The 15,413-nt window shown below is 39.7% G+C and overlaps 2 protein-coding genes across 3 annotated transcripts; one reads left to right on the top strand and one right to left on the bottom strand.

The window, feature by feature from the left end:
- The first annotated feature begins 587 nt into the window (after positions 1-587).
- LOC116310375 (natural killer cells antigen CD94-like) lies at positions 588-7,511 on the top strand. Of its 2 annotated transcripts, XM_031727137.2 has the most exons (6): positions 588-700; positions 2,196-2,297; positions 3,950-4,069; positions 4,252-4,412; positions 5,980-6,104; positions 6,967-7,511. In XM_031727137.2, exons 1-6 carry the CDS (start codon positions 646-648, stop codon positions 7,082-7,084), a joined length of 681 nt encoding a protein of 226 aa, XP_031582997.1. In that variant the 5' UTR covers positions 588-645; the 3' UTR covers positions 7,085-7,511. The 2 variants fall into 2 exon arrangements, with proteins under 2 accessions (XP_031582997.1, XP_039465500.1); XM_039609566.1 differs by lacking the exon at positions 2,196-2,297 and having other exon boundaries at positions 626-700.
- Positions 7,512-7,647: 136 nt separating this feature from the next.
- On the bottom strand, positions 7,648-12,051 carry si:ch211-114c12.5 (E3 ubiquitin-protein ligase TRIM39). Its single transcript, XM_039609565.1, has 10 exons — positions 12,032-12,051; positions 11,311-11,357; positions 10,877-11,031; positions 10,694-10,792; positions 10,059-10,190; positions 9,777-9,899; positions 9,514-9,642; positions 8,781-8,859; positions 8,602-8,628; positions 7,648-8,501 (listed from the first exon to the last, which is right to left on the bottom strand). The coding sequence occupies exons 2-10, from the start codon at positions 11,345-11,347 to the stop codon at positions 7,969-7,971; spliced, it is 1,314 nt and encodes a 437-aa protein (XP_039465499.1). The 5' UTR covers positions 11,348-11,357; positions 12,032-12,051; the 3' UTR covers positions 7,648-7,968.
- Positions 12,052-15,413: the final 3,362 nt, after the last annotated feature.

Raw genomic sequence — 15,413 nt, forward strand, 5'->3', positions numbered from 1 at the left:
GAAATAATATCCTCTCCTGCACTTGTTAGTTCTGAATTTATTACATTTCCGAACGGATCATAAATTACACATAATTGCTGATGATTGTTCAGCTGTTAAGATTTTATCAACATCAACAGTAAAAAAAGAAAAAAAAAAACCTCAGTCTGTGTATACTTGTTCTCTTAATTCTACATGCATACAGACACTTCCCCTTTTTCCAAAAAAACAACTCTTGTTGCTCAGTTTTTGAACAACAAATACGTCAACAGCGAAGACCTGATGCCCTCGAACATACTGCAGTTTTATGAGGTCAAGTAATGGCATAAAACCAAGCACAAAGCTTAATGTCTGCGGTGCCTCTGTGCCTGCATATGTAACATCTATAACACTTCCAGGGTGTGAGCTGGTCCCTGTTAACACTTAAGTCACGCTGCGTTTAAGCAGTTATTCTCTGCACAGCTTCCTCTGCAGTGTGTCGGTAACAACTTTAACGCTCCAGAGTAAGAAAGCACACTGCAATATGAGGAAGGGGTGGAGTGATCACATTTTTTTTTTAAAAAAAAAGCATGTAAATGTGAAAAAAAAGAAGCATCAGAGAGAAGAAAACGTGAGCCAAAAAAGCTTTCGAAACTGCTGAAGCAAAACCACAATCGAGCAGCAGCAATGGAGTCTTCACAAGGACACGGAGAAGATGAAGCTAAGAGGGAAACACTTGCAGGTTAGTTTAAAAAAATCAATTAAAGGAAAGGCTTTAAAACAGGACACTTCTGATGAGTTAATATTGAAAATAAAAATGATATGTTTCTTTGTTTCTGAAAAGGAGATGGGCCTCGGTGTGATCAGAGGCACATTTCTCTCTATGTTGCATCCTTTCATGATTTAAGTTCTTTAAAACTAATATAAATGACCTCCTGTTTGTGATTGAAACAGAATTTCAGTTTCTTCCTTTGCTGTATTTTTGCCTCCACGCTCCCAATGCATTCATCGGCTGACAGGCCCATGATATTTTGGACAAAGAGCCGTTTTTCTATCTTTTCTCTAGGGATTTTAAATCAAACAACACGTACCTTAAGTGTAGACTTTCACCTTTAATTGAAGGGGTTTAAAAATTGTTTTCATTTTTAAGAACATCCGACATTTTTATATGCAGTCCCTCATTTAGAGTGGCTCCAAATTCACTGGACAGACTAACATAATTTTACAGTTATGGATTGTTTTTAGTATTTGGGTGAAAAAATCTTTTACGGTCACTGACTGCCTGAAGTTTAAAGCCCATCAACACCACCCAACACTGTGTTTCCTCCCTTGAGGTGCCCACCAGGCCTTCACTGCAGCTGCATTCAGTTTTGTCTTTAGTAACAAGTAACTGTAAAGCACGCTCTGTTGATCGTGACAGATAGCTCATTGAAGAATGTCACATTTTTTGCCTTGAGAAGTTCTTGGGTTGCTCTTGCACTATATGCTTTGATCCATTTGCCCCGTGGAGCACTGTCTGATCAGGTTTGGCTGAATCTGAGCAGAGAGTACAGCCCTGCTGCTTCTATCAGCAGTCACATCATCAATAAATACTAGTGAGCCAGTCCTACAGCCATAGATGCCCAGACCATAATACTACCTCCACCATGTCTGAGAGATGGTATGCTTTAGATCACAAGCTGTTTACCTCTTTCTCCATACTTTATCTCTTCCCCTCAGTATGATACAGGTGCATCTTGGTTTCAGACTCTTTTAGATGCTTTGTGGCAAAGTGTAATCTGGCTTTCTTGTTCTTCAGTGTAACCAGTGGTCTGTCAGGGACGGTTCTACCTGCTTGACAGTGCCCGTGCCTTTGTTAGATGTTGTCAGGTTGTTTTTCTTAACCACAAAAATAATTCTATGATTGTGCACTTCAGCTATTTTCTGTGGTCTTTGAGGTCTTTTGGTGTTGTTGTGCTGGTCAGCGTGTCCCTTCTCAGATTGCTGATTTGGTTTTCGTTATCTCTTTCTTAGGCCTATTTTTAATATATGTTTATTTTCAGCCTAATGGCCTTAAATACTAACCCCAAGTTGCTCTTTAATCCATCCACTGGGGTGTGAATGTGTGCGAATGTTGGATCGAAAGCACTTACGCAGAAAGAGCATAGATAAAAGTGTCTGTTTGAATGGGTGAATGAGGTCAGTTGTAGAAAGCGCTTTGAGTGCTCGGGTAGGCTAAAGAACTTTTATCATTACAGGTACAGGATCCTGTCAATTTTGTCATCTAACAGTTGGAGTTGCTGTTGCTATAGCAGCATTAACCCTGATCGCAGGACTCCTATTGTCTTTCATTGTATTTGGTGAGTCTAAATGTGCGTGCATATAAGTAATACATGCATGAATTATTTAATCTGTAAACAATTGGGGAGATTCCAGGATCAAACCTTTCCTCATAAGCTTGTGCATACAGTGCCTTGAAATTATCATTAAAGATGCTGCTCCATGTACCTGGACAGCAAGCAAACTGAAAGTAGTTCATACATACAGAGTTCATACAAATCCTCCCTTTATTCTGCAGACTCAGCACAGAGCATCATCATGTACCCCAGTGGAGAATAGATCTGGAGAATCGTGTAAAATGCCACATTTCATATCAACACGTTCTGTTTCAAACACAGTGGTGTGAAAAAGTGTCTACTTATGTATGTTTGAGCATTTAGGCTAAATGTTCCCTTCCTGATTTCCTCTTTTTTTTGTTAAATGTTAGTCACACTTTAATGCTTCAGATCATACACCATGTTTAAACACTAGAGCAAGATAACACAAGTAAATTCAAAATGCAACAAAGTTTCTAAATAAAGGTGTTTATGATTAAGGGAGGGGGAGTGTCCAGGCCTACATGTCCACGCGTGAAGAAGTGTTTACGTGTGTTGACTTCGTCTAATATTTAAATGTTTTTGATGACCTGAGACATTTAAGTGTGACAAACATACAAAAAAAAGAGGAAATCAGGAAGGGAGCAAACACACTGCTGTGTGTGCTAACAGTTTTTGAGTGCGTTACTGTAAAGCGCACATAGCATCCATAAAAAATATCTAAAAGCATTTAATTTAACTTTTTTATTTTTCAGCAAGTATTTTTTTCCACTTAACTTTGCTCCTTCTTCGCTCTGACAGCCACAAGCAAACACACTGCATTTATATAATAACATAATTATATAATAATAATTAATGTTGTTATTATTACGGTTGCTAATCCACTGAACTGGAAATAAAACACTAAAATAATAAAGAACACCACCTCCTTGGCTAGCAGCTATGACAGCAGGCTGATGGCTTTGAAATCTAGAATTAGCTGATCATTTCCAGACATTTAGCCTAAATAATCAAACATACATAAGCAGACACTTTATAAGTCACACCAGTGCCCCCTCACTGTAAGAAGCATTTGCAGTTTTGCTATATTTCAGGTAAAGAGTCTCCAGTACACAAGATGGCAAAATACAACAATTGAAGACAACATCAGAAAATAAGACTAAAACACATTATTATTACTATGATTATTATGGTTATTTTTAGGGGTGCAATGATGGAACTTTGGGGTGCTTGAGAACCCCGCAGAGGGTATAACCTGCCAGAACATAATATATAACATACTTAATCTATTATTTTCTGCTGTTTGTTTTTGTCTCTGTGAACCCACAGTTTCCACTTCCATATTTATCCCTTCAAAATTCCTCCAAATGTGAAGAATAAATATTAAAAATGCATCTATGTTAATTTATTTGAAGAAAATTGGTTATAGTATGATTAAATCTGTCTTTCTCAGCATTTAAAGTAGCTTAAAACAGCAAAAGTAATCATAATCTGCTTTTTAGCTTTCAATATAAATGAGAAAAAGGTAACACATGGAGCTATAGTGTCCAAATCATCTGGAAGACATGATGTTTATTTTTTTTGCCTGTAGTGGACCTTCAGTGCTCAGCTCTTATCTTTATAATTTTATTTGTCAGTCATATTGACAGCAGCACCAGAAGGAAGTCAGACGTTAAAGCGTGAACTGCTGGAGCAACTGCAGCAGTGCCAGAAACAGCATCGTGATGTGAACCTGATGCTTCACACTGTCACTCAAGGTGATTTACATGATCTCAAACACAGTGAACACAGGTGAGCTGCCACAGCACTGCATCACAGCATGTTTCTGGTTACATTTGTGACATGCTTCACACGCAGAGTGGTGAAAGCTGTGGGGCTCCACTTCTCACAGGATTTTATCTGACACTTAAATCAGTGTTTCTTTCTCTTATGTGTGGAGACTCAAGGTGCAGTTTGTGCCCTGAAAAGTGGCTGTGGTGGATGGGTCGTTGCTATTTCTTCTCAGTCGGACTGCAGGAAAATCGTCGATGGAATGAAAGTGCCGAGTTCTGCCGGCAGTACAACAGCAGCCTTATTGTAATCGAAGACTCTGCAGAGATGGTAAGTGCACCCTGCACAAGTCATGTGAAGCACACACACGTACAGTCCTGAGGTTGTACGTATCAGAACCACTTTAAGCTGCTGAGGAAGTTTGGCCCACTCTTCTTCACAGCGTTGCTTCAGTTGGTTGAGATTTGTAAGCATTTTTTTATACACAGCATTTAAATCAGGTTGAGGTCTGGACTCTGACTGGGCCATTGCAACGCCTTGATTCTTTCCTTTGCCTGGGATCATTGTCCTGTTGCATGACCCAGTTTAGTTTTACTGTCACACAGATGGCCTCAAATTTGACTTTCGAATACTTTGGGAGGAGTTCATGGTCGACCCAGTGACTGCAGCGTCCCCAGGTCATGTGGCTGCGAAACAAGCCCAAATCATTACCCCTCCTCCACTGTGCACTTTGTTCAGACGCAATCCCTTCCAAACAAGCCACACTCGTTCCATCTTTTCTAATTGTGTTTTCATAAATTTTAACATTTAATATGCCAACTGAGGCCTGTAGAGTCTGAGTTGTACTGGGTGAATTTGCTGTGATGTCAGTGATTCCAGCTTTGGAACTTTACACTTTCACATTGGTGTGATGCCAAGAGAGATCCATGGACTAGTAACTCCTTCAAGCCTCTCATACCTGTGCATATACTAGTTTTATTTTCATTGAATTATAATAAGATGCATGACTGCACATGAGAAACGTACATAAAAAAGAAGTTCCAAAAAAACAAAAGAAAACAAAAAAATTGCTAAACGAAAATTGAAACTTTGCTAAGGACTCCCACAAGAAATTCACAGATGTATCCTGCAGCTTCTGTCCACCTTGACTTTCTTCTCAAGGAAGTTAAGTAACCAGTGTAGAACTGGTGCTAAACCAGTAATGGCCCAACCTGGGTGGATGCCAGCTTTCTGTACCAGCACTTGTCTTTATTTCTGTGGAAATAATTTCTGTAGTCAAACATACAGCCTGGGGGCCAGAATGAGCCCGCAAAGGACTCCAGCCCGTTGGTTGGCTTTGGAAAATGTCAAGAAAGGCATAGATTTTATATGTTTTATACATTTCTTACTGTTTTTACAGCATTTTCTACTGATAAAATTCCCAGAGGTCATTAAGTTAATTAAGTAATAGATGAACATTTAAAAGTTTAGAATTTTTCTCTGTCTGCAATAGAAATTTTTTAATTTTACAGTAGGTCCACGCAGTTAAAAAAAAAAGAAAGAAAGCAAAGAAAAAGCGAACAATTTTTTAAAATTATTTATTTATTACAGGACAGTCTGGGACAGTTTATTTTTCTGTAATTTTACACATTTATTGCTTACAATTTAGTCTGAAAGAGTCGTGCTGATAAATTTCTTCCATTTAACATAGAAGCATTTCTTTATCGTGTAGAAAAACTGAGACATGCTGTTGAAAAAATGACTTTTTCCTATGAAGTTAACTGAGGGATTCAGTGTGTGGTTTAACTTCTGTACTCTTACAGAAAGGGGCGTGTCGCTGCGCAGGCTCACTTTAGTTCAAAGTGGGCTGTTTGTGCTCGGTGATGTAAAATGAGAGTGAATGTTGCTTTCACCACAGGATTTCATTCAAGAAGTGATGACGAAGTTCCCCCAGATTCCTTTCCTGTGGGTGGGACTGACAGATGCCAAGCAGGAGGGTCAGTGGCTGTGGGGCGACGGGAGGGCCGTTCAGCACTACATGCAGTAAGTCATATCACAACAACAAAATAAAAACAATAAAATAATACAGTATAATTAAAGAACTCATTTTGGAAGAATTAAAAGTAAAAGTGCAAGGAGTAAAAAAAAAAAAAAAAAAAAAAAAAATTATAAATCAGTTACAAAGTCTTCATATTAAAAACTGGATTTGCAGAACACTTTTGCCTGGTGCAACGATTGCAAATGCAAAACAGTCATGGTTATTTGCACTGAGGGATTAACAGGCAGCAGGGGCGACATGCCAAGTCTGCCTGTGGGTGGAAGCTGCTCGAGGCTTTTTGTCTGACTCCAGAGTCCTCTAGTGGCGGGAGTAGGCCATGTCGGTGGCCTGTACACTGTCGGCCCTCCCGATGACCGTGGTAGCGTAAATGCAATGATGAGAAGGCTGCTCCTGAGATATGCCCAATAACTGCAGAAATATGTTTTAGAATATAACAAATATTAGTAGTATTCTGCCTGTTTTAGCCACAAAAATGTATTTATTAAATGAAAAATGATCTATCTCTCTATCTAATATACAGGCACATAAAATTAGAACACAATCAAAAAATGAAAACACAAACAGAAACGTTTAAGGTTAAGTTAATCTTTATTACAATATTATAACAAACAATATACACATACACATGACACACATATTCAAAGGCAAACACACACAAAACACACACTTTTTGTTTAACGTGACTGTACGTAACGGGACGATATGTAACGTGACTGTACACGACGTGACTGTACATATGTTTATTTATGTAACATATTTACAGTTTATATTTTTTTTATTGAGGTTTATTGTCATGTACTGCTTGCTTTAAACACTGAGTTTTCACTCCCACTGTGTGTTTCAAAGGGTGATGGTGGAGTGGGATGCTGATCACAGGGACTGCGCAGACCTGAGGGGAGGCGCGAGTCTGTTCGCCGCTGACTGTGAAGAGTACGGACCGTGGGCTTGTAAGAAGGAGTACTGACACACAATTAAAATTTATTTTACACACAGTTTACTTACAATGTCAGTTTGGCATGACACAAAAGGTAAACAAAATACTGTTTACAACTCTGAAATCTACCAATCTTAGGAAAAGAAGCCGAAAGGGACAGGAATAAAAGATTTTAAGTTAGCCATATGAAACATTTATTGCCATCTGAAAGTGCATTATAAAGTGCATTCATGCATGAAGAGGCAAAATATCGAAAAAACAAGCAACATGTGTCAGCCGTTGCCTTCAGTTTTGGACAGAGTTAGCTTATTCTTTAAATTGCAGTCTTTTAAAATAAATCTTTCTATTTCTATTTACCCAGTTCTGCAGTTTCTGCTTGTAACTGCAAAACCTGAATTGTCCTGAAATATTTGCTATGACTGAAAATATCAATAAAGTCTTCCTGCTATAAACATCATTAGCGTTGTAGCTTATAGCTTTTTTTTTAAAGCTCAGTTTTTGAGTTTTAAATATTTGAAATTGTTTTTTTCTTTCTTTTTTTTAGATGAATATTTAAGACAAACTTCGCAAAATTACCTTTTAAATATTTTGTTTTGAAAGTGAGAACACACACTTTTAATTTCTATAATGACCTACTTTTATACTTTTAATGCATATTCTGGGTTTTTCTTTTCTTTTCAACCCTGTGAGGTCTGAGCAGCTATGACAACAGTCAACCCTAACCCTATGTATGCTTCGGAAAAATACAAGAAGCAATAGTTTCTTGACAGATCTCAGTTAGAGTGATTTTTGTCCCCCTGGTTGCCAAGAAAAGACACTTTTTTAAAGCCAAAAAAATCCCTAATTATCACTAATTAGGGACTTAGACCTCACAGGGTTGAGTCAAATTAAAGTCCAGTGAGATTTTCCATCTCTCATTTCCCTGAGATGTTGTTTGGCGGGATGATTGTCATAAGTGTGCGTCCATCCAATGGGGCGAACAGAGGGTACAGTTTCTCTCTGAAGGTTCCAGTGAAGGTGTAGATGTGGAACTTGGTTTCAGCGTTGTAGAAGGAGATCTGCCCTTCTTCGTAGTCCAAGTAGACCCCCATGCGCCTGGGCACGAGGCTGAGGGGGAGCTCCTTTTCTGGCTTGCTGCAGGCGTAGAATTTGTGCGTGCTGCGCCACAGCACCCAGTAGCCCTTCTTTGGCATCATGGTGAACTTCCCGTGCCGCTCAGAGTCAGCGGTGGTCACGCCCACGCGCCAGTAGCCGTTGTTGGCTATGTCCACCTCCCAGTAGTGGCGGCCGCTGCTGAAGCCATCGCTGCCGAGCACGCAGGGCCAGTCGTCGAAGCGCTGGGAGCTTTGAAGCTGCTCTAACGCTACGTGGGACTCCTGGACTTTACGCTTGTCATCTGAAAGCAGCAGCCATGGGTGGTTGGTCATGGGGTCAAGAATCACATCAGCTGTTGGAAGAAAAGAAATAAAAAAGCTCATTAAACCACATGTTCTTTGGTGTTTGTCGGTTGATTTCTGGGATGGCGATAAAGCTGAGGCTGTTGTTACCTGCTGCGCTGCAGATCCAGCCCCAAACTGAAAACACAGATGAAGAGAGTTTTATTATAGTTGCCGGAGAGATGAGTTTGGCTCTTAAAATAGTCCCCTGGCCTCCACAAATTGTTCTAAGCATTGGAATCATTATTCACAATAAAAGCTTTTTTTGGTGCAAGTTTTAAAATTCACACCTGAGTTGGGGATGTATCGAGGAACTCCTGCTTCCCAGGACTTTTGCTTTGCCAGCAGCCACAACTGTGGGACGATTTTCTGATAAGGAAAAACATAAAAATGAAACTCATACTCATGAAACTCAACTCACTTTATATTCCTTTGCTTTCTATTTCCTTATGACTGGGTAACCTATGCCATGTTAGTCAGTGCATACATAATTAGATAGATAGAGCCTCAAAGGTCATGGCTCTGCACAAAAACCTGCAAGTAGTAGTGACAGGTGAAATATTTGAGCCTAATTTGAAACTGATAAAGTAAAGCAAGGCACCAGAGTCAATCAGAGCTGTGATAAAACAGCACGCCAGCATCTGTAAATGTGGCGATCTGCAGACTGCCCCGTCGTTCACGGGGGACATTGACACGCGTGCTATCAGAGCAGAGCCTGATTAGGGTTGTTAAACTGAATCACTGAGATCTTTCATTGATATATGCGGGCAATGAAGGAGCAGAGTTCATTCAGATCACACATGGCATAAAGCTGTCCCACAACCTGGCCACGACTGCCCTGCGTGACATTCGAAATGAACAACTGGTTTACTACACACTGGTTTATTTGTGTGCTATCAAACCTCTAAGATGTTTATCTTTTACCTCAAACTTACATCTTGCCATTGTTCTCATCTCATTTTCCAATTTATGCCAGAGTTTCTGCATAAAGGATGTTTTTAAGGGCTGATTCAGGTTTCTCACCGTGCTTCCTTCCTTGAGCAGGGACCAGGTGATGAACTCCAGCAGAGGCATCAGTCTGGCCAGCCGGTTCTTCTTCAGAGTCAGCGCGCGCAGCACTTTACCCAGCTCATTGCTCTGAACGCCACAACGCTGCAACACAAACAAACGCTCGCTTCAGATTTGCCGCCATTTACTTTGAAAATTATGACACCAACCAAAACATAAATGACATAAAAGTAAAACATATTTGAAGTTCGGTGTCTGGTTAGTGACCTCCTGCTCACCTCGCTCGCCTCCTGCAGCTCCTTTGCCCACTCCATGATCCTCATGTGTGCCACCTCTTTGGCATCCTTGTCTTTAGTTTCGTGTTCTTGACTGTCAGATACCCAGGGAGTCTCCTTCAGGAGCTATAAGGACATTGAGTTAATCACTACATTGTTAGATTTTAACAGTTTTCGTTTCACCTTGTATATCAAAATAGGATTTTCAATTTAATTCAATTCAGTTTTATTTGAAGGGTCAATCTGATCTGGTCTGATCTCACATCAGCGTCTGTAAATACTGACCCTGTCGACATCGCGGAGCTCATCTGCCCACTGCAGGATCAGCTTCCTGCTCTCCTCGAGGCTGCGCTCGCTGCGCCCGTGTGAACTCTGGGCTTCCTTCGTGGTGCCTTCTCCTGGATCCAGAGGTTCCTGCTAAAAGACATCACACTGTGTCAGGTGGTGTGTCAAGATTGAAAAAACCAAACGGATTTTGGCATTTACTTGACAAAAACAGTGCGTCTTCTAATTGTAACTGCACTACATGGGTCACATAGTGGAGGTTCACCTTTGGCATGTGTCAGGTGTTTAAAGGATGGTATATCTTAGGAAACGCCCATCCTACATATGCTATAAGGGGAAGGGTGTGAGCTATAAAGAGTTAATGAACAGCTGCGCTATCAGCATCCATACACTCAGTGCTGTTGTGTGACAGAGTTCTTGTGTACAGTAAATATTTTGTCATTGTGATCCTTATCTGGTCTGTGCACTCTTAAATCTGGCTATACTAAGACACATTAGAAAGGTGAAAAATTTGACTGTGGGTCACTTCACACATTTGTAGTTTAACTGCTGAGTGAACATGATCAACCACGTGTACAATCAAGTCCTATGATTAGGTTCATTAACAACACTGATATAAGTCTGCCAGTTTCTACCTTGCACACTTGATCCACCTGTTCCTTCCACTGCTGGATAAACTGCACGCACTCCTGCAGGCTGCGGAGATCTTTCAGGCCGTTTTGGCGAGTTTGTTGCTGCAGGAGACAGAGGTGGTCACAAATAGCCCAAACATACACTAACTAACTGTAGGGAAAAGCAGTTTGAAGTGTGTGGTTTACCTGTGACTGTTTATTGAGGCTGTTGGTGGGCCTGCTGGGGACCGAGCTGTGAGGCTGGCTGCTTTCATCATGGGTGGGCAGGTTCCAGCGTACGGCCCCGATGGAACTGCTCTGGGTGGCGCTGCCGTCCTCCCCAGAGAGCAGCATGCTCACCTCTGAAGGGGTAAAAAAAAAAGCTCTTTTAAGTCTCAGTTAATGTCATGCTGCTTTTCCAAACTGAGAAAAGCAGCAGGAATTACAAGCTTTAGATAAAAGCTTTTCAGCAGAGGCTGTGTAAATTATAGTGATAGATTTATGGCTCTGGCAAATGGAAACATTTAAGATACTGTATCAGTTCACACAGTATCGCATCACGCAAAGGCTGATAGTTATCAGATGGGAAAGAAATGTGTGCTAAGTGTCACTATGAAACACAAAGGAAGAAAAAGACTTACTTTTTTTGGGTTTTAGGATACTTTTCATTTCCATCATGGCTTCCTCACTGTGGAGAAAAAACACACGCCACATGAAAAAGATAAAATATGAAAGTATAGAACTAAACAAACACACACACACACACATATATATGTATGTAGATATATTTGCAAGTTTTAAAACTATATCCTCCTTGGACTTGGCGTCAGGACATTATACTGCCACTGTTCTATCGAAATTTAAAGCGAATGTCCTCATATGTGGATCTAATTTTTCTCAGAAAGAAAAATCATTTAATTCTTTGTTTTTACATTCATGAGCTCCCAATCTGCCCCGCAAAGAGAAATTAAAAATGCACGCCATGAAAGAGTTCGGGTCTTAGGAGGTTAAATATATATGGATATACAGAATTATAAATAATCAAATATAAAATAATACAATTACTTTGAATCAATAATAAAAAAAATAATACTAATAATACTAATAAATATAGAAAAAAGTTAAAGCTAGATATAAAACACAGCTGTAAAAAGAAAATAAGCAATAAAAAAAGAAAAGAAAAAAACAAGCAAACAAACAAAAAAAGCGACACACCACAGAATTAAAACACAAACCTGCCTTATGTTTGCCAGTGAATTCATAAAATAAAATAACGGTTCATATTTGAAATTAAATCATATCCCACAGACCTCAGGTATAAAGAGACACACTAAACTAATACGCAAACTTATTATGTCATACCTGTCGGTGGTGCAGCTCTGCTGGTGGCGAAGACTGGACAGTCACTGCTGTTGGACTAATCCTTTTGTGTCTCCCTTGGTTTGAGCTTTGGACTTTATGACAAGGAAATCTGCATGCAGAATCCCCTGACACGAAACCTTGTCAGTTTCCTGGCAGCTCCATAACCGAGGGCGCTGTGAGGGTATAATGGCGTGATTTTTTCTTTTTATGACTGCAGTAAATTTCCGGTTATGACCGGGAGGGAGACAGATACTCTGTGTGGCTGTTGGTAAACTGTATATACAATAGGAGTGTTAAGAGTCATTTACAGTATCTGTGCTTTATAAACTTCAGTTGTGTGAGCTAAATCATAAAACATAAAGATTCTTCAAACAGTAAAAAAAATGTGATTTTTACTTTTTACTGCACCACTGGATTCAGTTTGACTGTAACCGAAACTGAATCCTAGCAACTCTTATCTTTGCCTTGACACATATTACACTAATGGAGATATATGATGCTCCACTTTGTTTACAGTAATTGGTCCCATCTTGTCTGTAACACTCAAGTGGATGAATGTCATGGTCCTCACTGTTCTTTTTCCAGGATGGAATGATTGTCCAGCATAGATCTTTAATAACTTTAAAATGCACATGTTTCAATCTGTTTTGGATTTTCTCTCATCCACACAGGCTCTAATATTTGGTTACATGTTCCTTAGCAAGTTGCACCTCGACCAGATGCTTCTTTTAGCCATCAACAAGCTTCTGACTTTATTCTATTTTTGTTATTTTTTTGTGTTTTCAAGTAAATCTTCATGTGAAGCACTTTGTAACTCTGTGATGAAAGGTGCTATATAAATAATTATTAGAAGTGAAAAGACAAAAAACCCACACACTACAGCTCTACATCTACATCTTACATAATGTGGGATTTGTTTTTATGCTTTTATTTCCTTTTGCTTAACATCAAACTATGAATTCTATTTAAGAAAAAGAAGCAGAAGAAGTTACTGATTACTGCCCATAACATCCAGGGACTGGACTGATAACGTCCCAAGCGGGTGTAATTTGGAAGGGTATTGCGTGGTGTCAGAAAAGGCAGAAAAATAGGAACTTTCCCTGAAAATGACTCAAGGCATGCAGAGCTGGATGTCTTCAGCATTACATGCAGAAACATCACAGAATCACATACTTCCCAGTATATATCATCAGCGCACTGCCCTTTATTCCCCTTTAGTCATCAGTGTTACATCTCACTGCACTGTGCAAAATGAAACAGGCATATGAGAAGGACTTCCAAAAAAACATGAGAGGATTACTTTTAATAACCAGGAGAAGAAGAATAAAAGTTACAGTGCAGTTATACTTGGTCCAGGTTTGATTTTTAAAGTGGGGTCCTTGTTCCTGCACTGAGTTTTTCATTGTGTGTTTCTTCCACCGCCTGGTTATCTGTGACTTCAAGGTCAGAGCGTCATTATGCAAGTCGCTGAACCCTACGCGTTTCTGTTTGTATACAATAAAATCAACAATCTGGTGTAAACTATTAGCTGCTGAGTTTTTTTTCCCCTTTTGAGCAAACTTCAGTTTGCCTTTTAATATGGAGTCAGGTGGAGATTAAAACTGAATAAATCATCCTCCAAGAGAACATTTGTGAATTTTCTAACCTTCAGCAGCAGTGTAACCTAAAATATGATCAAATGTTTCCACAGTTGGTGTAAGAGAACCAAATTCAGCAAATTAAAAAAGTGCTTCCATTTATTTACTGAGGAAAATGAACAAATCTGCAAGGGGGGAAAAGTTTGCAAACCTCTAGGATTACGCTTCATTTGAAGGCAAAATTAGAATCAGATGTTTTCAACCGATGGGTTTAAATGAGGTGTGAGATAAGGAAGAAACGCTGTATCTGTTAGAGTCTGACTTTAAAAACATACTTTACTGAAAACGAATCTCTGCATTAAAACAACAACAACAAAAAACAGCAACCTTTCAAAACCTCCTATAATGAGTTCGAACTCAAGCAGCCTGCAGTCAGAAAGACTGGGTACAAATCAGGGGAATTCAAAATACCTCGTGCCTTCCCCAAGGGAGGCTGACCAACACAAATCACTCTGTGAGCAAGACGTTATAGGACTGGGAGGCCACACGGAGCTCAGGGTAGCTTCTAAGCAGCTAAAGGCCACTTTCACACAGGATAATTTTATTGTCCGTCACAGCAGGGCCCTGAGGAGAAACTTATTTCTACGTCGAAAAAAGCTGTAGTGTATATTTGCAGCTTTTGCAGCTTTTTATAAATGGTAAATGAACTCAAACCACTCAAAGTACTTTATACAGCTTGCCTCATTCATAAAAGCACTTTCTTTTAATGCAACTTGGGCTCAGTATCTTACCCAAAGATATTTGGCATGCAGACTGGGAGCAGTCAGGGACTGAACTACCAACCTTTAGATTAGTCGATGACCTGCTCCACCTCCTGAGCTTCAGCCACCCCAAGATCACAGAGACAAGTCAGAAAGCTGTCTGAGTAACATTTTGTAGTTGTAGTTAAATGCCTAAACCAGAGGTTTTTGGTTAAAGCAGAATAAACATCAGCATCAGAGGCTGATCCCCTCTGAGAGACATCTGGAGGTGGGAGATTTGGGTCTGTTTCAATGCGCCTGCTGATTATTAAAGAAGCAATGACCTTTGTCCTATACCAGCTAGTCATTAAGAGAAAATGCCAGGGCATGTTTCTGTGAGCTTAATCTAAGTAGGAAATAGGTCATGGAGCCATACAAAAACCCAGGCAGGGACTGGTCAAAGAGGAATGATGACAGCATTTTGGGAAGTGAGTGAAGGAAACAATTAGTGGCATTTTTTAGTCCCACAGCTGGTTTACTCTGAATCCTGAAAGTCACGGATATGGAATAATGAAGGCCTGATAATATTGTCTTCTCAGATTATTTAGGGTTTCCTCGTCACCCCCTTTTCAATAGTTGCGTGAAAACAATCTTGACGTCGTGTTTGTGCAAAATTACAAATTTGATATCTCTGCAGCTGAAGCCGAACAGGTAAAAGGTAAAACAATATATATAACTGTTCTTTCAAAAAGTCCCTTATGTAAAAGTATGCCACATATTACTCAGCAGTAAATGCAATGCCCCCTGTGACCGACTTAATAATGCCAGATTGTTTAATCGCTAATTACTGTGGAAGTTTATTGATGGCTTATTGTTAATTATTAAATGGCGTTATTATAAAGTTGGGTGTAATATTTGTGCAGCCGTGGCAGCAGTAAGGGCATAGTTTAGAATAAAGGTTATATAAAGCTCACAGTTGTGGGTGGAGACGTGACTGATAAGCATCAGCTAATTTCCCCACATGATGACTGGAGGAGGGGGTAAAAAAAAATCAGCACAACTTCC

Source organism: Oreochromis aureus, linkage group 3, assembly GCF_013358895.1.
Source record: "Oreochromis aureus strain Israel breed Guangdong linkage group 3, ZZ_aureus, whole genome shotgun sequence".
Classification (NCBI taxonomy): domain Eukaryota; kingdom Metazoa; phylum Chordata; class Actinopteri; order Cichliformes; family Cichlidae; genus Oreochromis; species Oreochromis aureus.